The sequence below is a fragment of the Diadema antillarum genome, unplaced genomic scaffold (genome assembly GCF_040938485.1).
Source record: "Diadema antillarum isolate AM-2024a unplaced genomic scaffold, OU_Dant_1.0 seq00001184_RagTag, whole genome shotgun sequence".
In the NCBI taxonomy this organism is placed as follows: Eukaryota; Metazoa; Echinodermata; class Echinoidea; order Diadematoida; family Diadematidae; genus Diadema; species Diadema antillarum.
The window spans coordinates 516057-538456 of record NW_027271984.1 but is presented as its reverse complement, the minus strand read 5'-3'; the positions used below and the strand labels follow the sequence as shown (position 1 = coordinate 538456).

Sequence of the window (22400 nt, the reverse complement as noted above, 5' to 3'; positions counted from 1 at the left end):
TATTGTTTCTCTGCTCAAGGACCACAATAAATTCCACAAATCTGTACATGGAGATGTCAATTTATGTACTACATGATGTGAAATTATGAAAATCGTCTGGAATGCCCCTGTAACCTCAATTCCCCCTTTTTAATTGCCTATACAGGATATTAATATTTCCTGTGCAGATTCTTCGAAGTCGTCACAATTTTGTCACAGCACGCTATCAATCTTTAGTCCTGTCAATTTTATAGAAGATCATAGAGAAAATGGTATAGGCCTAGTTCTATTTATAAAACAGGACATCAAATCAGCTATGAAAATTCAGTCTCACATGTGTCTATGAAAGATTGACATTAGTTGCATCCTTCTCCAAGTATTTCTTCTTTAGTACACTGAATCATGTGTTGAAATGGAACACATTGCACACTGCATTGTACATGCATATGAATGGAAATGTGATGTACACAATGAAAGTAATAAATGGACGTATTTTCCCGTCTGTGTCTGTGAACGAGTACATTCCCTTTCCGTTTAATAATAAAAAGGATGTACATAATATTCATTTTGTTGTATGCGGATTATTTTCCAATGCATGCTCTTGATTGGTACGCAAGGCTGCCGCCATATTGCGTTCGCCTTTTGCTATATATTTCTCTAATTCGGAAGTGTATTGGATATAATAATATCATTACGAGGCAGACCGAAACAGATATAACATCGGCAAGACTGGAAGAGAATGACATAAGAGACTTTCATTACGTCACTGGTGTTGGTAGACTCGCGATTGGCTTTAAAAAAAGAAAGAAATGGAATGGTTTTGGTTGAGGCCTGGCTTCAGGTTGTGTGTGTGTGTGTGTGTGTGTGTGTGTGTGTGATAATGAGAAACCTCTTACGACATCTGAAAGAGCACGTAATTACAAAAGGATTAAAACGTATATTTTGATAAAGATTGGTTTTGAAATGGATGAGATATCAAAAACAAGCAATCCTGATCAGCGTTTCTGGCCCACCTTTTATCATAGGTTCGCTTTGCTTTACTTCGTTTTTGGATGTCTCGGCCATTTCGAAACTGATTTTCGTCAAATGAGATTTAAATTCCTCTTAGAATGATAATTATACTCTGTAAAATTTCATAAGTGGTTTCTCAGCATCTTGCAAGAAGTTCTGTGTCAATCCTCATTCCCACCAATATACCATCCCTTTAACTATCAAACAACACAAAACGTAATCAGAGGATGTCAAAGCAAATCTCAAACTCACTTGCGGAAACTCTTAATAGGGTATAGTACTGCGTGTGTACTTTATTATTAGTCCCATATCAATTCGTCTGCCAGAGTCCAGTCGCTATTTCCCACAGTAGTCCGTCACGCTGACGAGTTTGCATGTTTTATATATTTGTATGCTGCATTTAAGTCTTATTGAGACGGCCTTAAAAAGACTCTCGTATTCAGTCGCTAAAGTTGCTGAAGTTGCCAGTCGCTGAAGTTAGTCCACAGTCGGCTGCAAGATACTACTGACGATGTCGACTTCCACCTGCATTCGAGTAGCTGTATTCGCTACCATCGCCTGTTTCGTCGCCGATGCCTCCCCGCCCTCCCCGCACATCGTGTTCGTGATTGTCGATGATATGGGATTCAACGATGTCGGTTACCATAGCAACGAGTCAGAGATTGAGACTCCCGTCCTTGACGATCTAGCCGGTCGGGGAGTGAAGCTTGAGAATTACTATGTTGCCCCTTTGTGCACCCCTACACGTAGCATGTTATTGACCGGGCGATATTTGGTGAGGAATGATTCTCCTTCGTATTCATGCGTATTAGGACAATATGACGCGTTGTATATAATTGTAATGAAAGGTGTAGTCTCTACTCACCTTCGTAAACGCTGAGAATAATATTCGTGTAGATAGATATCAAAGGGCTGGTTCCATGAATGAGTCTTATAACCGTAAGCGTGCTGTGATTGCCGCTTGACAAACTGCTTGAATTCGTATACCATCTTCCTCACTATTCTATAACACCTCCATCGCTGAAGAGAAGCAAGCTATGACATGTCGGGATTTAATCATAATGACATGTCGGGATGTGTAAGTAGGCCAAAACCGGTATATCATTAAAGCAAGGGGTGTAATAGTATAGTAACAAATAAGTGAAATCTCAGGTTGTTTCTTCAGCGAAGGAGGAGGTTAATTGGTTTGTCCGTGTACAAAATAACTAAAAAAGTTATGAACGGATTCAAATAAAACTTGCAGGAAAAGCTGATGAGGACAAAACAGATGACTCAATTTTGGTAATGATCAGGGAATTTTTCTGTGGATTTGGGGAGGACCTCTGATCTTTTTACAGATTGGGCCAATGAACTTGGAAGCTGATGACGTAAACAAAAGGCTTCTATATACGTCTTTGTCTTTTGCTTGTTTGTTTGTTTGTTTGTTTGCACGGCATATGCCATGGGCCGGCATGGCAGCGCTTGCCGGCAGTCTCCGCGGAATTGATCACAGCATGCGACATTGTTTCAGTAAATTTGGTTTCCCGAGCTGCATTGCCCATGATTGTATGGTAACAAGATCTTCTTCGGCTATTATGTTCGCGAGAACTGCAAAACTGTCATGTACACGTAAGGAGGCAGTGTATATTCTGTCAGTGTTAGTTGTCTCGAAGCTGCCGAACTGACATTTTATCATATAAAACAGATATTCCCCAGTGTTATCTAATCATGACATCTGGTTCCGGGGTCAACTGTACGTCATGCGTTCTGTTTCTTTTGTAGTCGGGTTGGTTTGATTAACAGCGCTTATTTCTGTCGCCCTTCCTTCCAATAAATGTAGAAACACTTCGCAAGCATTACTCATGCAAATTTGAAAATGTATAGGGCCGAAGTACTAAGTATACCTTCCCGAAATTTCAACAGATATCGTGACAATTATATTATTACGTAGGGCCTACGTAACATCTTTTATCAGTGTATCGTTACATTATTATGAGATAGAGATTATGATGAAGTGTACAGTATATCAATGATTTCAATATACCTTAAAGCTAATGAATACGGGCTGAAGATCCAACATTGGCAAGGATTTAATGTTTACGGTGACTCGTTTTCAATGTCATTCCGTCGGCTAGATTCATAATGGTCAGCAGCACGGCGTGATCAAACCGGTCATGCCCAGGTGCCTTCCGCTGGACGATGCCACATTGGCCGATAAATTGACTGAGGCGAACTATTCTACCCACATGGTGGGCAAATGGCACCTGGGTTTTTACAAGAAGGCATGCTGGCCGATGAATAGGGGTTTCCAGTCATTTTTCGGTGAGGGTACTCATTATTCTTTATATTTCTCCCCTTTTCGAACTCCCAGAACATTTTTGTCCATCGTTATAGTTATCATCGACTCAGTTGTAATAAAAAACATCTCGACGGAATAATTTCATGAATTTGAATATTTTTCGCAGTACCCGCTGCACGCCATAAGAATTAGAATCAACACTTGCTGCATGTCGAGCGGAAGCTCGATGGTCTAGTGGAAATGACGCCTGTCCGGAGATCAGGCGGTAGTAAGTTCCATTCCTGCTCTATTACGTACGCCCATGATTTCTTTTATCATGTCTACTACTAAAACACTGATCAAATCGGTGCTTATTTACGTCGATGTAAGGCAATAGGTCAATCAGTTGCAAGTGAAAATATGTATTTCAAAATGAGAACAGAAAAGGATCGATTTGATAAATAATGTATGGGGCGCCAAGTGTCGCATGGTCTCTTTTGTTTCGAAATCAGTCATTTCGTCGACGAAAATAACGACTGCATTTCGTAACGAATCTCGTTACGAAATGAGTATTTTTTAGGTAGAATAAGCGCTTTATGATAGTCTCTCTATTATCTATGAATGACTGATTTCGTAAAGAAAAAGACCATGTGACGCTTGGCGCCCCATAGACCAAATGTTCATTAGCATTATCAGACGTTCAGATGAATTATTGTTGAATGAATTAAAACTTACAATGATGTCAGGGCTGCTGCTCGGTAGAGGCGACCATTTTACCCACAAGGTGACGTATGAAATCACCGCGGCAGACAGCTGCGGTCGCGACTTAACCGGCATGGATCTTCGCGACGGCGAAACCAACGTCCAGCCCGACTACGAAGGCGAGTACTCCACGAAGATCTTCACGGAGAGGGCCCAGGAGATCATTCGTAGTCACAACGCCGATAAGGTGAGGGAAAGTGTGTGTGATATGTGTGTGTGAGAGTTTGAATAAGAGAGAACGAGCAATGAAAAGAGAAAGTGTTATGTACGCGTTAATACTTATGTATGCCCTAACAAAAAAGTCCTGTGGTACTCCCTGTGGTACTTGTCGGTACCACACAATGTACCACACACTTGTAATGTTACCACAGGAACTGTGTGGTACTGTACCACAGGCTTGTAGGGTACTCCCTGTAGTACTTGTCAGTACCACACAATGTACCACATAAATAAATGTTACCACAGGACCTGTGTGGTACTGTTTTACAAGCTCATGTGGTACTCCCTGTGGTACTGGTTGGTACCACACAATGTACCACACAAATATATATTAACACAGGAACTGTGTGCACTGTGTCACAGGCTCGTGTGGTACTCTGGGATGTACCACAGGGCAGTACCACAGAACATTACCACAGGAAAGTACCACAGGACAGTACCACAAGACAGTATACTCACAAATTGTCCTGTGGTATTTTGGGACGTATACCACACGACAGTACCACAGGACAGTACCACATGAATTGTCCTGTGGTATTTTGGGACGTACCACAGGAGAGTACAACAGGAAAGTACCACAGGATAGTACCACAGGACAGTACCACACGACTTGTTCTGTGGTATTTCAGGACGTACCACAGGACAGTACCACAGGGCAGTTCCACAGGACAGTACCACAGGAAATTATCACAGGATAGTACCACAGGACAGTACCACAGGAATTGTCCTGTGGTATTTTGGGACGTACCACAGGACAGTACCACAGGACAGTACCTCACGACTTGTCCTGTGGTATTTTGGGATGTACCACAGGACAGTACCACAGGACAGTACCACAGAGCAGTACCACAGGAAAGTACCACAGGATAGTACCACAGGACAGTACCACACGACTTGTCCTGTGGTATTTTGGGACGTACCACAGGGCAGTACCACAGGACAGTACCACAGGAAAGTACCACAGGATAGTACCACAGGACAGTACCACACGACTTGTCCTGTGGTATTTTGGGACGTACCACAGGACAGTACCACAGGGCAGTACCACAGGAAAGTACCACAGGATAGTACCACAGGACAGTATCACAGGAATTGTCCTGTGGTATTTTGGGACGTACCACAGGACAGTACCACAGGACAGTACCACAGGATATTACCACAGGACAGTACCTCACGACTTTTCCTGTGGTATTTTGGGACGTACCACAGGGCAGTACCAAAGGACAATACCACAGGGCAGTACCACAGGAAAGTACCACAGGACAGTACCACAGGAATTGTCCTGTGGTATTTTGGGACGTACCACAGGACAGTACCACAGGACAGTACCACAGGATATTACCACAGGACAGTACCTCACGACTTGTCCTGTGGTATTTTGGGACGTACCACAGGACAGTACCACAGGACAATACCACCGGGCAGTACCACAGGACAGTACCACACGACTTGTCCTGTGGTATTTTGAGATGTACCACAGGGCAGTACCACAGGACAGTACCACAGGATAGTACCACAGGACAGTACCACATGACTTGTCCTGTGGTATTTTGGGACATACCACAGGACAGTACCACAGGAATTGTCCTGTGGTATTTTGGGACGTACCACAGGACAGTACCACAGGGCAGTACCACAGGACAGTACCACAGGATAGTACCACAGGACAGTACCACACGACTTGTCCTGTGGTATTTTGGGACGTACCACAGGACAGTACCACAGGAAAGTACCACACGATAGTACCACAGGACAGTACCACATGACCTGTCCTGTGGTATTTTGGGACGTACCACAGGACAGTACCACACGAATTGTCCTGTGGAATTTTGGGACGTACCACAGGACAGTACGACAGGAATTCCTGTGGTAATTGTCGATGTATACCACAGGAGAGTACCACAGGAACTGTCCAAAATCCCACAGGAAAATCATAATATGGTGCTATTCCACACAGAAGTACCACACAGCAAATTAAATTCGTAAGTACCACAGAAAAATGCTACAGGATATTCTTTTCTTTTTTTTTCTTGCATTTTATACCAGAGGACTATCACATCAGGAGAATATCAAACAGCAGTACCACACAGGAGTACCACACAGGAAAATTGTAAGGCAGAATCAACTGAAATTTATAACAGAAATACAAACAAAAAAAAAGCACATATTAATATTCCTCAATTAATTGATAGATGAGTTATGCTGTGAATTATAGCAATTGATTGGCCATTACTTATCCTGTCCTATACTCCTACAGTATTATCTATTTAGTGAAAGTGCTGATGTAAAGCATAAGAAATTTCATAAGGACTTCTGTGGTACTCCGGTGGTACTCCTGTGGTACTCCTGTGGTACAAATTTTTACATAGCTCATGAATATTCATAAAAAGCACTCTAGATTTGAGAAAATACATATATGACTTAAAAAGTCAAAGTATTAATGATGGAACTTACTTTGAACTTTATGAAAGATTGTCTAATTATGTTATGTTATTCCCAATATCATAGATATTGTTATGAAAGTGTAATTTTCAACCCGTGAATCAGGTCGCTTGGCACGCTTGACACGCTGCAGTTTTGGTCGTCATTTTTACCGTCAAAAATCTAACAAACTACTGTTTTCTGTCACATGTTTCAACATTAGACTTCAAATTATATGCCTGAACTTTGCTGGTGACAATGATACTATGGTGAAAACCAGAGAAATGACGAAACATTCAGAGAAGAAAGGTGCTTCAAATGTGAACTCCAGCGCCAACAACAAGAGAACGGAATCCCCGGAGTGTTCTACAGGCGACGTTTCGGCGATGAGTCATCCGTCTGCACCCCTTGGCCACTCTGCTGGTCAGTCAGCCATTACCACAGAGGGGGCAGACAATGGAACTCTTTTGTGTGACGAGCTACAAACGCGAATTCACAATGCCTTGATGTCCGAAACAGTGATTGCTACTATAGTGAAGGCTGTCGCCGACGCCATCTTGGAAAATGTCACTGCGGAGGTGTACAAGGCCATCGACTTCGATCTCCAGGCGAAAACTGCACAAATTCTGAAGCTTGAGGAGGAGATCGTGACCTTGAAAAAAGAGGTTCATACTTTCCAGAGAATAGCAGAGGAGCAAGAACAATATAGCCGGAGGAACTGTCTTCGTTTCCATGGTATCGACGAAACGGCGGACGAAGACACTGACCAGGTCATCATCAAGCTGGTGAAAGAAAAACTGGACATCGAACTTCAATCAGACGACCTGGACAGATCGCATCGAATACCGGTTCGCGTCCACCAACGAGCTGGAGAACGCAGACCCCCCGCGAAACCAATCATAGTAAAGTTCACCCGGTACAACAAGCGACGTGATGTATACGCGGCAAGATCCAAACTGAAAGGTACAAACATTTACATTCATGAAGATCTAACCCGTGAACGAAGTGATCTATTGTACAAAACACGAGAACTCGAAAATGTGCTGAGAACGTGGACATATGATGGGAGAATCTTTGCCCTGACAAAAGACAACAAAAAGGTGAAAGTGACGAGAGCAGCTGATCTCGATCGAATTTAAGTCATGATCGTTTGTTTTCATTATTATAAAGACTTGTTAACAATATGAGGATAAAATATCCATGCATAGTTTGTAATAAAAGTGTTAAAAATAATCAAAATGCTATGTTATGTATCATTTGTGAAAAATGGTGCCACTTAAAATGTTCTAATGAATGTATGGATCTGTTTTCTAGTGACAATGATTGGATTTGTCAGAAATGTATTTTCCATGAGCTCCCTTTTGCCGATGAGGATGATACGATTGAGAAAAATGTCACTGCCACGTCGCTTTTATCAGCTGATGTCTGCATTCCTACAAATGCATTACCATCTATTCAATTTAAAAATATGGAATCATGTAAGGGCATGAAAATTGCACATTTGAATTGTTTGTCACTGGTAAAAAATATTGATGAAATAAGAGAAGTAATATATCAGTGTAAAATTGACATGATGACTCTTAGTGAGACCCATTTGTGTGAAAGTATCAGTGATGCTGAAATATGTATTGATGGATATACCCTACTACGACGTGATCGTAACAGAAGCGGTGGTGGGGTTGCAGTCTTTTTGAATAACAACATTAGATTTGTTCAACGAGATGACCTATGCATAAATGACAAACTGGAGATGATAATCACAGAAATTCACAATGAAAAACAAAAGTCATTTATTGTCATAACGTGGTATAGACCACCGAATTCAAATGTTCAAACTTTTAATGAATTTGATCAAGTTTTGCAAAAGATTGACGACTTGGGCTTACCATATTTTATTTTAGGGGACATGAATTGTGATGTCACAATGAATGCATGGCACACAAATAAGCTCTTAGATATTATGAAGTCATATAATTGTCAGCAGATTATTGATAAGCCCACACGAGTAACTAATGTAACTTCCACAACAGTTGATCTTATATTTTGTAGTACTAGAGATAAAATAATCAAAAGTGGTGTTGTTGAATTGTCCATCAGTGACCACTACATGATATATTGCATTCTTGGTAGGCAACAATCTAGTTTTACTGGTCATAAGTATAAAACTGGAAGAAATATGAGGCATTTTCATGCAGATGCCTTCAAAAGAGATGTGGATCAATTAAATTTTGGGCCATTATTTCTGTTAAATGATCCTGAAGTTGTTTGTTCAATTTTTCTCACCATGTTAATGGATGTCACCAATAAACATGCACCACTTCGTAAAACTCGTATTAAACAAAAAGAGTCACCTTGGATGACTCCTTCTATTCTACACCTTATGCGTGATAGAGATCGCCTTAAGGCTAAAGCCAAGAAAACTAAGTATGATGATGATTGGGAAAAATATAAGATTGCACGTAATAATGTAACTGCAATTATTCGACAAGCTAAACGTGAATTTATTTCTATGAAGATAGGGTCTGCAATGGAAAATCCTAAAAAAGTATGGAATGCTTTGTATTCATTAACCCCTGGAAAGAAAACTGGCAAGCAAGCAACTTCTATTAAAGTGAACGGTAATATTGTACACGGCCAGGCATTGTCTAATACTTTCAATGATTATTTCATATCCATTGGTAAAGATTTACATGATGATAATGTACAACTTGTAGATGATACAGATCAGTGTGAAGAGTCATTTTTGTCTTATCTTGATCTGCCCTCCTTTGTGTTTCAGGATTGATGGTAGTGAAATTAAACAAGTTAAATCTTGCAAATATCTTGGTGTGATCATTGATCACAATTTAACATGGAACAAACATATTGATCTTGTAATGAATAAAGTTGTGAAGAATATGTATCTGCTTCGAAGACTACGTCCATATATTGATAAAGATGTTGCTTTGACATTCTTTAAATCTTTAATTCAATGTCATTTTGATTACTGTAGTTCTGTATGGAGCAACGCTAGCAAATCGCTTTTGAGAAAATTGCAAGTTCTTCAAAATCGATCTTTACGAATTGTTATGAATGTTGATTATAGATATCCTTCAAATTCATTGTACACTGAACTGAAACTCGACCGTCTTGATTTACGGTGGTGGAAACAGTTAGCATGTACTATGTTCAGAGCTGTGTTTAATTTTTATCCGCCATATTTATGTGAGCTATTTTGTTACCGTGAGTTAGTGTATCGTACTAGGTCAGGTGAAAAGAAACTACAACTTTTTCGACCAAAAACTAATTATGGGAAAAGATCCCTAAGGTACAGAGGAGCTAAATTATGGAATGATTTGAATTATCAGGATATACATTCTATCCTATCCTTCAAACGATTCATCCTGACATGTAATAACAATATATTTTGAAGTGGCAGTGATTAATTATGTTGGGGTTTGGGGGCTTGGGTTTTGGGTTTGGGTTTTGGGTTTTGGGGTTCTGAACTGATCTGGATTAAGGGCCATGGGGTAAAAGGTCATGGAACTCATTACATATAAAAACAGAAAAAATGTGTAGCGATGGAGGCATCCTTTCTTTTGTGTGTTTTTTTTAATGATGTAATGCATATTATATTGTAATGTATTGTATGTATTTCTAAGTATATTGCATATATTGTACAAATATTTTTTCTATCTCTTTCTTATTCCTTTTACGTGTGTTTCAATGTTTGTACATTTTAATGATTGTATGTTGTTTTTTTTGTGTGTTTTTTTCTTTTGTAATACTGTATATGGTCGGACCCCTGTGAAAAACAGCTCTTAGCTGACCAGGGCTATCCGTCCCATGAGTGGAGAACAAATAAATAAATAAAATAAAAAAATCTTGATAATAAAGCATAATCGAGTTAGTAACCATGCCTTAATGCTTTACGGATAGACGGCCATATATATATGTACTGATACAGTCGATGGCTACCTAGGAATAGAATATGACTACTGTATATAGATCTATCATAGGACTAGATTGGCACTTGGCCATTAGACTCTCGTTTGAGGTTATATGTTAGGAGTAGGACAGATTATTAAGTAGGGCCATGTTTGTCCTGAAATCCATCACTCACCTATCAGGAATATTCCTTGATATGTGGCTAAAATTCTCCCAGATTTTTTTTCGATCTATCCTGTGTGGTACTCTCCTGTGGTACCATGGAAATGCTGTGTGGTACTGCCCTGTGGTAATGCTGTGTGGCAATGATCGACCTGTGGTACTGTCCTGTGGTACTACTGTCCCAAAATACCACAGGACAGTTCCTGTGGTACTGTTCTGTGGTACTAGTCCTGTGGTACTGCCCTGTGGTACGTCCCAAAATACAACAGGATTTCCTGTGGTACTGCCCTGTGGTACGTCCCAAAATACCACAGGAATTCCTGTGGTACTGTCCTGTGGTACTGTTCTGTGGTACCGGTCCTGTGGTACTTTCCTGTGGTACTGCCCTGTGGTATGTCCCAAAATACCACAGGAATTCCTGTGGTACTGTCCTGTGGTATGTCCCAAAATAGCACAGGACAATTCCTGTGGTACTGTCCTGTGGTACTGTCCTGTGGTACTTTCCTGTGGTACTGTCCTGTGGTACCGCCCTGTGGTAATTACCACAGGAGTACCACAGGACTTTTTCGTAAGGGTGAAATAGGAGGAAAGTTGGAGAACTCAATAACAAGTGTGCACGCCAAGAAGTACCCTTCCGAAGCTGTGTTTATTTCGCACTGCGCAGGCGCAGCATACACTGAAGACGTGTCAGTGCGTGACACGCGACCTGTACTGTTCTTCATATATAACATCTCTCCCCCCTTAGCTGAAAACTCATTTATGATAAACTTCCAAATAAACCAAAAACAAAATATTTCTTCTCAAACCACAAAACTATTATTTTTTTATTTGAAGTAATGTCGCCAAATATTTGCATAATTGTAACTCTTTTATTTTCTTCATCTTTGTTTTCATACATTAATATATTTTTTTGATAACCCAAATGACTTAAGATAATCACTAAGCACCAAGTCCGAAAATCAAAGTCCTTAATCATGGTCAGTTCGAGTCCGTTCATTAAAATCCGTAGTAATCTGGCTTCCGTCTTTCGCGTTTGGGATACGTCTTGCGCGTCGCTTCGACTACTACTTCGTTGTCGGTTCCTTTACGCGTCTCGACAGCAACATCGTCGTTGTGATCGTGCTCGCCGTCAACTGGATGATCGTTTACCGCGTTTTCATCATGGTTGTCGACTGCATTTTCACCACGATTGTTGACTGCATTGTCGCTCTCTGCTTTGTCATCGCGAGACGCGACACTCGCGTCCATCTCGACTGCTTTGTCGTTGTCTTCCTTCACGGAGTGCGTCATTCTCGCTTTCAACTGATCGATATGTCGTTTCCAGCGAAACTTCTGACCCCTGAAGACGACCTCCACCGTGTATAGCATAGGCCCTGCACGCTCGATGACGACTCCAGGCACGTATTTATCTCCCTGCCCGTAGTTTCGCGCGTACACCGGCGCATGAACTTCGAATTCGCGAAGTGGTGGAGAACGGCGACTTTGCATTTGCGAATTTCGCTTTCCCTCGACAACGGAATCGACATCAGGCACCGCTGCCGAGAGTCGTGTTCGCAGTTGTCGTTTCATGAGCAGCTCCGTTGGCGTCTGCATCGTCGTTGAGTGCGGAGTTGTTCTGTAGCTGAGAAGGAACCGTGACAATTTCACGTGAAGAGGTCCGCTCATTTTTTTCAATGTTGCCTTCACAGTTTGGACCGCGCGCTCCGCTAGCCCGTTTGTGGCGGGATGATATGGCGCTCCTCGGATGTGCTTTACGGCATTCTTGCTCATGAATGTCGCAAACTCCTCGCTCGCAAAACACGGTCCGTTGTCGCTGACGAGCGTGTGTGGCAGACCGTGAGTGGCGAAGATTTCTCTCAGCTTGTCTATAGTCGCTTCACTGGTAGACTTCTTTGTGATCGCGACTTCCATCCACTTTGTGTGGGAATCAATGACGACAAGGAGCATTTTGCCGTCGATGGGACCGGCGTAGTCGACGTGAACGCGTGACCAAGGTTGTGACGGTCGTTCCCAGGGACACCGTGGCGCTTTTGCTGGATCGCGTTGGTGTATCTGGCACTGAGCACACGATTTCACTCGCTCCTCCAACTCCTTGTCGGTTTGTGGCCACCATACGTAACTGCGAGCTCTTCCTTTCATAGCCACAATTCCTGGGTGCGCAGCATGGATTTCATCTAGCATTTGTGCACGACCCTGTTGTGGTATCACAACACGAGATCCACACAATATCACACCATCTTGTACGCTCAATTCATCGCGTCTGTTGACGTATGGCTTCAGCTCATCATCTTTCGTCAGCATCCGCGTATCTGGCCATCCATGTGTCACAAAATGCCGAACTCGCGACAACGCTCGATCTTTCGATGTGAGGGCGCGTATTCGCGCTGGTGTGAGTGGCGTCTTCTCCATCGCGTCCATGAGGAGGGCAATGTCACCAGGTACGGGTACGGCTGCGATCGTAGGTGCCAGCGGAAGGCGGCTCAATGCGTCAGCATTCGCATTCGCTGCCCCCGCTTTGTGCGTTAGCTGGTAATCGTACGCTGAAAGAGTGATTGCCCAACGTACAACACGCGGTGATGCCATGTGGGGAATCGCTTTGTTTTCTCCAAACAAACCTAAGAGAGGCTTGTGGTCAGTGACAATTTCGAATTTCCTTCCGTAGAGATATTGGTGGAATCTTTTGACGCCAAACACGATCGCCAGTCCTTCCTTGTCTAGCTGCGAATAACCGCGTTCCGCTTTGCTCAGGGTACGTGATGTGAATCCAATGGGCCTTTCCGATCCGTCAGACATTTTGTGCGCTAGTACAGCTCCAACGCCGTATGGACTTGCATCACAGCACAAAATCAACTCTAAGCTCGGATCGAAATGAGTGAGAACACTTGCCGATTTGAGCAACTCTTTTGCCCGTGTGAACGCGTTCACATGTTCGCGTTCCCATTTCCATTTTTCGTCCTTACGAAGGAGACGGTGCAGAGGCTCTAGCGTGGTCGGAAGGTGAGGCAGGAATTTGCCGTAGTAATTCAGCATTCCCAGAAACGCTCTTAGCTCTTTGATGTTGCTGGTTGGGGGTGCATCGGTGATGGCTTTGACCTTGTCGGCGGTCGGGCTGAGTCCTTTGGACGTGATCGTGTGTCCCAAATATTGGACTTCATCTGCGAGGAAGACACATTTCTCGTGCTTGAGTCGGAGTCCTGCTTCCTCGAGAGTGTGAAGAACGCGTTCGAGGTTGGCGAGGTGATCACTGATTGATTCACCTGTGATCAGCAAGTCATCCAGATAAACAGCTACCCCTGGAATGTCCGCTAGCAAAGTTTCCATTGCTCTCTGGAAGACTGACGGTGCTGTAGAAATACCGAATGGCATTCTGTTGTAATGAAACAGTCCCCGATGCGTGTTTATCGTCACAAATTCGCGAGAGTCTGGATCCAAGACTAGCTGCTGGTACGCATGCGACAGGTCTAATTTCGTGAAGTGCTGTCCTTTGACTAATTTTGCGAAAAGCTCTTCGATTCGCGGTATCGGGTAGGTGTCCGATCGCAAAGCAGTGTTGATGGTTGTTTTGTAGTCACCGCATATTCTGATAGATCCATCACCTTTGACGATAGGCACTATGGGCGCCGCCCACTTCGAGTACTTGACCGGCTCCAGTATTCCTTCTCCTACGAGGCGGTTGATTTCGTCATCAACCCGGTCTCTCAGCGCGAAGGGGACTGAGCGTGCTTTGACGAACTTTGGGGGTACATTCGTGTCCACACTCAGCTCCACTTGAACACCTTTCAGTTTGCCTAACTCTGGGGCGAACAACTGCTTGTATTGCGTAAGCAACCGGTCAAGCTTCCCCTCGGCCGTAACTGCGTTGACCGTGTGCCAATCAAGTTTGACTATGCTCAGCCAGTCTCTACCGAGCAGACTTGGGCCGTTGCCCCTGACAACAAGCAACTTCGCTGACTTAGCATCTGCGTCTTGTGATGTAGCCACTCGAACGTCGCACTCCCCCGCTATCTGGAGAGCTTCCCCTGTATACGTACGGAGAACCGTGGGGGTGGGGCGCAAGGTTGGTCTCTGACTTGCGTTCCACGTTTTTTTTCAAGTTCCCTCGCTAATTAGGCTGACAGAGGAACCAGTGTCAACTTGCATCCCGACTTGTTGTCCGTTGACCAGTACTGCGGTTGTTATCGGAGGAGACTTCGTTGGACTGGAAGATTTGTTGAAAATTCCATACGCTTCCTCTCCTCCGTCCTCGAGCTGATAATTTCGAGAGCCCCTTGCTTTTGGCTTTCGGTTTCGCGTCCCCCCTGGTTGGTGCGATTTGGGCTGCGCTCGGCACACAGACGAGTAGTGTCCCCGCTTACCACACTGGAAGCATTCTGCGTCCTTCGCCGGGCAGTCACTACGTTGTTTATGGGCGGCTTGACCGCACCACCCACAGCGAGGTGTGGATTTCGGGCGTTGCGTAAGAGGGTGGGGTGTCCGTTGACCCAAGGGTTTCTGCGATCGGCCACGGGAGTTTGCAAGTTTGTTTACGGTTCCCTCACCAGACTGGGTAGAACCACGTAAATCTGCCGTGTTTTTGTCCGCGATTTCGATGGCGAGGGCGAGTTTCTTTGCCTTGTCGTAATTCAGGTCGGGCTCTGCCAACAGCCTCCTTTGAACCCGCTCATCTCGCACACCACACACCATCCTATCTCGCAGCATCTCCTTGAGCATCGAGCCAAACTCACAATAATCGGCCAATCGTTTCAGTTCAGCCAAGTACTCTGCGAGAGACTCCCTCTCTTTCTGCACCCTGTTTTGAATTTGAATCTCTGGACTATCACCGAGGGCTTCGGTTCTCGATGATTAGTTACCAGGGTAACCAACTCAGAGTACGATAATTCTCCTGGCTTTGATGGTGCACAGAGACTTGATATGAGGTTGTACATGGACGCACCGCACACACTCAAAAGTATCGAACGTTGCTTACCCCCGTCGGAGATGTCGTTCGCAGCAAAGTAATGGCTCATGCGCTCCACGTACTGAGTCCAACTGCCATCCTTGTCGTTAAACTCGCCGATACTACCAAAAGTTGCCATTTTTGGTAGACAAGAGTATAACCAAACTAATCAAACTGATGAAGTTTATCCTCGTCGCCAATTTTGTTATGTACGCGTTAATACTTATGTATGAAATAGGAGGAAAGTTGGAGAACTCAATAACAAGTGTGCACGCCAAGAAGTACCCTTCCGAAGCTGTGTTTATTTCGCACTGCGCAGGCGCAGCATACACTGAAGACGTGTCAGTGCGTGACACGCGACCTGTACTGTTCTTCATATATAACAGAAAGAAAAAGAGAGACTACGTTATATGTATAAAGAGGAGATATAAGACTGAAAGGAAGGGAGGAGGAGGAGGTAGAGAGGGGAAGGAAAGAAGAAGAGAAACAGAACCTTTAGGGAAGAGAGAAGAAAGAGAGATAGAAAGTGTTGAACACACACATAACACACCCAGCTCGCTGTGTTTGGTTTTCTGTGTGTAATGTGTGTGAGCTATAAGATATATAATATACATATATTATATATATATATATATATATATGAGATATGAGAACATAAAGGAAGGAGAAATCGGTGCGTAGCTTCGACATCATTATTCCTCTTACTGTTCCTCCTTTTATATATACATGTAGTATAATAATTAAGAAGAGAAGGACGACATAAAGGAATACGAGAGATACAGGAAGAGAGTATGAAAGTTGAAATATGAAGATGGACAGAGAGGCCATGGCGAAGAGAGAAAAATAGAGGTAGAAAGAGTTTAAAAGACCCAGGGAAGTGTGTGTGTGTGTGTGTGTGTTTGTGAAAGCGAGAGGGAGAAAAAAAAACTACGCGAAATGACAATGCCTATCGATCATTTATTGATTAATTGAATAGTTTATTTATTCATTTATTTATTTATTTATTTATCTGTCTACCTATCTATATATCTATAGATCTATCTACTTACCTACCTATCTCTTTCTAATTATATCTACGTACAATGTATCTATTCTTAAGAGCCGGAAAATTGTATAAGTTGTTGATGATGATGATGATGGTGACGTAGAATATAATGATGATGGTGATGATGGTGTTGATGATGAAGGAAATGATGAAGATGATGATGATGAAGATAATGATGGTGGTGATGATAATGCAGATATATGATGAAGATGATGATGAAGATGATGATAAAGATGATGATAATGATACCACAAACTCAAGAATGAAGGTTCATCTTCTCTGCTGTCAATTGACTCGCAGCCCTTGTTCCTGTATCTCGCCTACCAAGCCCCGCACTTACCGATCCAGGTACCAGACCCGTACGTATACCCGCGAAGCATCATCGAGAATAAGGATCGCCGGTACTACGCCGGTATGATAACGTACTTAGACGAGTCGATCGGAAATCTCACGAAGACCCTGGTATCGGAGGGACTGTGGAACGATACCGTCTTTGTATTTACGTCAGGTGAGAATAGATCACGTGCTAGAATCTTATTTGGGAGCGCATTAACCAGTCTAATGGAAGAACCACATTCCTATGATTTGGAGCTGTGATTATATTGTAATGATATTAACGTGTATATCAAATATAAAGTTTCCGGTGAAGTAGAATAAAACTTTTCTCCAGTCGAGACCTATTTTTTCTTCTTTTTTTTTTCGCTGATCACGCCATCACTGTTTATCACATTCACGGATTTACCCAATAATGCCTCTATATCGCTTGATTTGCATCTGGCAAAACATTATGAGCTCAAATTTCATGTTTCTACCTAAAATTGAAATTCAAAAGAACTTGAAACCAACTTCGTGCAGATCTAATGAATTGATCCAGATTCAGAAATTGTCTCCACCATAATTTCCAGCCAGAATACGACGTGCCGTTACTTTTCGATATGGGACCGACGTCGAAAATCATTGCGTGATTACTAAGACATAAGAGCATTTGGGGCGAGTAAGTCTCATTGTGTTAGTTATATGAAAGGTACTTTAACTGGAAACACAAACTATAAGACAAAGCATACTGAGGGAAACTTTTTAAAGGTACCAATTCTTCATTTTATCTTTGATAGACAGTCAGGGAAACTTTCGACTTTCCGAGATCAAGTCATGAAGTGCGAGATCGATGCGTTCAACGAAGCGTAGAAGAGCGCGATGACCGTTGCTTTGCGTTTTCTTTTCAGCCGCTGTTTTTTTTTTTTCAGAAATGCTCTTAGGCTTGGCAGTCACGGTTGCAAGTGTGAGTGTATCAATGTAAAGCCCATTTCCCACTGTGCGATCTGAGCCTACCAGGCAAGTGCGAACTGGTGCAAGTTGTATGGTGCACCAAGTGTCCCATGGCCTACTACTATTTCGTAACGAAATCATTTCGTTGACGAAATTACTGATTTCGTAACGAAATAGGCCATGCGACAATTGGCGCCCCATACAGCTCGCACCAGCTCGGGCCTACTACTATTTCGTAACGAAATCATTTCGTTGACGAAATTACTGATTTCGTAACGAAATAGGCCATGCGACAATTGGCGCCCCATACAGCTCGCACCAGCTCGTACTTGCCTCCCAGGCGGCTCAGGTCGCAGAGTGGGCATTCGACTTTATGCACTGGCCTTGAGGGGGATACGACATTTATTGCCCGAACTAGAATTGTATTCGACTTGGGCAATACAATTCTAGTGAGGGCAATGTCGTATCCCCCCAAAGTAGACATTCCACATCATTATTTTTACCCATTGCAGGCATTTTGAGCAGTAAAATAAGCCATTACAATGTAAACTTCCCAATTTACGGTAACAAATTTCCACTCGGCGCCAGCTCGAACCCCACACCACTGTGCTACACTACACCTATATGCATGCACACAATTGCTATGCACAATTCAGGTATGCGGCACGCGCAGCGTAACAGCAGCTCACACAGTCGTAGCGATCGTCCTCTACTTTTAAGTGCTACCGTCTGGGAATTTTCCCTCTGTCGCGAAACTGCCGCGACTGAAGGGAAGGGTAAACCAGCTTTATTCGACCCTGTTTTTTTTTTTAATCCAACATGGCAATGCATTTTCTTGAATCAAGTATAGGCGAATTGGACTTTTCTTTCATACATGTGCGTATGAAAATTAGCTCCTGTGCTGTTTATTTAGTATGATATCTTTTTCTAAGGCTATGTCAAAGACAGAAAAATCATTACCATTCGATTTGTACAGTCTCGCTCAGCGTAGGAGTCCTCGGCGATCACGTCATACCACGCTCTATCTCGACTTTCCAAGATAACGGCCTCTCCCTGGAAATCGAGCGTTTCTCTAACTGATAGACCTCGGGCTGATAGATTAAGAGAATCATTCATATTGTTACGATTGAATATTGTACCATCCTTTCGTGCCACGATGCAGTCCTATGTAATGACAATGCAATGTCCCATGGCAATAATTTTCACCATTTTTTAATGCAATGACTGATCCGACTGTCTTCCATTGCTAAACACACTCAACAAAACATGAAGAGAGAAGGTAAGATATATACAGGTCTACCAATTTTAGACAAGGCGTTATTGTTCCATAAAAAGAATAGCTTTAAATCAAGCAGGATCCTAGCATAGACTTAGGTAGCCTTTTGTCGCTGTAAGATGGCTATAACGGGCGAGCGAAGCGATCAGGCCCAGTCTAGCGCAAACCCACTTGGCTGGGCTGTCTTCACCATTCAGTGAGAGGGTCTTGACAAAAGGCTAATGCAAAAGGCGGAAGAGTTTCCGTAATTGAGAATGACATCCGGGATCTTGATGATTCTTCCGTTGTCATTTTATTGCCCATCATCGATTTCGACCAGACAATGGGGGTGCCGCGGACAAAAATGCAGGTAGCAATTGGCCTCTGCGAGGCCGCAAGGCCAACTACTTCGAGGGAGGGATTCGCACTGTAGGCTTCATCACCAGTCCCTTACTGCCTGCCAGCGTAAGGGGCACCACTAGCACTGCACTGATGCACGTGAGCGACTGGTTTCCAACACTACTCGAAGGCGTCGCCGGGGCAACCATTAATGAGACAGAGCTGCAGTTGGACGGCATCAACATGTGGGACACCATCACGTATGTATAAAACTTGGAAGAATACTATGTTGCCATGACGCCAAGACTAGGCCCATGTCTTGATGAGTATCCGAATCAATGTGCACGCCTTAATTCTATAACTTCGAGGATAAGCTTGTAGATATAAATGGGGCGCCACGCGTCGCATGGTTCTCTTTCGTCATTAAATCGACAAAATTGTCATTCTGTGGACGAAATTGTTATTTCGTTAGCGAAATTGTCATTCCTTTGCGAAATTACCGATTTCATGACGAAAGTGACCATGCGACACTTGGCGCCCCATAGGCCCTATACCTACTAACGAGCTTATCCTCGGAATTAACTTATTCTCAAAGTTTAGGATCACCGTCTAGATCTGAACATAAGTACATTGTACTAAGTGTTATCAAAATCTTCTTTCAGGAATGGGTCATCGGGTAGTAATGACCGTGAGATCGTCTACAATATCAACCCGCTGATGCGGAGGCCGAGCTCGATCGACTCCAAGTACGACAACCAGTCTCTCATCTTTGACGTGGGCATCCAAGCCGCCATCAGACGGGGGGACATGAAGCTCATCACCGGGTACCAGGGTAGGAAGAAATTGCGATAAATAATAATAATTAACTCATATATCGCGCTTAATACGCAGTTTCTAAGCGCCTTACATGACCAAAACGTAATCTTATATTCAACATAACTACAAAACTCTACAAGAAATGCGATTAAAACCACCATAATACAAAAAATCACACAAATAAAAGGACATGAAAGAACAGTTCAGCATTTATACTCCTTGGAATACAAGTACGTGTAAATCAGAAAGACAAATAGCCAAATCGTAAAATTCGTAAAGGCGTCAATGTAGTTTGTGGTATTTTCTGGCTGAGGAGAGTCAAGACGCATCTTCGTCCAGAATGCTAAAAGTTATTATCTCAACTTCCGTCTTTTTATACATCCATCTGTCCATCCATGTGACTGTCACTATATCCGTCTGATCATGTGTTTGTTTATCTGCCTTTGTGTTTTTTCCCCTCCGACTTCCTACATATATTTCACAGCAAGCCGTAATTCTATACCTTATTTTCATCATCAGTTTTGTGTTTTTGCATGGTCAGCGAAACCAGAGTGGTTTCCTCCGCCCGAATCCGGCCTGAACAATGTAAGTGCCAACGACACCGCGGGAAAAGCCGTCTGGCTGTTCAACATCACCGCCGACCCACTGGAGGAGAACGACCTCTCCGACTTGATGGGCGACGTGGTAGACGATCTTCTCTGCCGTCTGTGGGACTACTACAACAGCACCCGCTTCGTGCCTCCCGTCAACGCGAGCAAGGACTGCGACTCGGATCCCGCCCTCCGCGGTGACCTCTGGACATGTTGGGAGTGCTAGACAAAAATGTTAAAGGAGTCCTCCGGATGATTTTCAGACTTTTACATTTGAACAACTATAGATTAGTTATACCGAGTACAGAGTGTCAGAACTTAAAGTGATTGGGTTGAGGAATAGAAAATGTTTTCAAAATTTACCACAGATTGCAATGAACAAGGATGATGACATGGCAGCCTCACCATAAAAATGCATGAGTTGGGGCTCAAGGAAGCAGAACAAAAGAAGGTGGCATGCATACATTCTACACAGGTAAATATGTTAAAAGCAAGTGGTATTGTAATGGAATTACAGCGTTACATTTCTGAAATATGTGAGGCCACTATGTCATCAACACTGTTCAGTGTAATTATGTTTAAGATTTTTCAGAGTATTATGTCTCTGCTCAAGGACCACAATAAATTCCACAAATCTATACATGGATCTGTCAATTTATGTACTACATGATGTTGATTATGAACATCGTCTGGAACGCCCCTTTAACCTCAATACCACCTTTTTAATTGCCTATACAGGATACTGATATTTCCTGTGCAGGTTCTTCGAAGTCGTCACAATTTTGTCACAGCACGCTATCAATCTTTGGTCCTGTCAATTTATAATGATAGAGAAGATGGTAAAAGCCTAGTTCTATTTAAAAGGGGACATGGAATAAGGTATTGAAATTCAGTCCCACATGTGCCTATGAAAAATTTATATTAGTTGCAACCTTCTCAAAGTATTTCTCTACAGTACAATTGTATAATCATGTGCTAAAATGTAATACACTGCACGCAACATGCATACTCGAAATGTGATGTCTACAATGAATGTAATATAAGGCTTGTTTGCCCGTCTGTGAACGAATACTTAAGTACGTTCCCTTTTCGTTGATAAAGAGGATTAATATCATATCATTTTCGTTGCATTTTCCAATGCTCTTGACTGGTTCGCAAGGTCGCCATACATTGCGTTCGCCTCTTGCCGTATCTCTAGTTCGGCAGTGTATTGCATGTATCGAGGCACGTCGAAACGGACATCGGAAAAGAATGACATAAGAGACTTTCATTACGTCACTGGTGTTGGTAGACTCGCTATCGGCTTAAAAAAAGAAAGAAATGGAATGGTTTTGGTTGAGGCCTGGCTTCAGGTTGTGTGTGTGTGTGTGAGAGAGAGAGAGAGAGAGAGAGAGAGAGAGAGAAAATGAGAAACC

At 43.0% G+C, this 22400-nt stretch overlaps 1 protein-coding gene across 1 annotated transcript; it reads left to right on the top strand.

Annotated features, from left to right (window-relative positions):
* Positions 1-1501: 1501 nt before the first annotated feature.
* On the top strand, positions 1502-21211 carry LOC139744488 (arylsulfatase J-like). The gene is made up of 7 exons (XM_071654921.1): positions 1502-1765; positions 3105-3291; positions 3994-4196; positions 17020-17227; positions 19581-19839; positions 20242-20411; positions 20937-21211. The coding sequence occupies exons 1-7, from the start codon at positions 1502-1504 to the stop codon at positions 21209-21211; spliced, it is 1566 nt and encodes a 521-aa protein (XP_071511022.1).
* The last annotated feature ends 1189 nt before the right edge of the window (positions 21212-22400 follow it).

Bases quoted from the DNA above. Each gene is read 5' to 3' on its own strand.
- LOC139744488 (XM_071654921.1), top strand. From the start codon at position 1,502: ATGTCGACTTCCACCTGCATTCGAGTAGCTGTATTCGCTACCATCGCC. The intron at 3,292-3,993 runs GTGAGGGTACTC...CAATGATGTCAG, and splicing joins GGGTTTCCAGTCATTTTTCG to GGCTGCTGCTCGGTAGAGGC. The intron at 4,197-17,019 runs GTGAGGGAAAGT...ATTGACTCGCAG, and splicing joins GTAGTCACAACGCCGATAAG to CCCTTGTTCCTGTATCTCGC.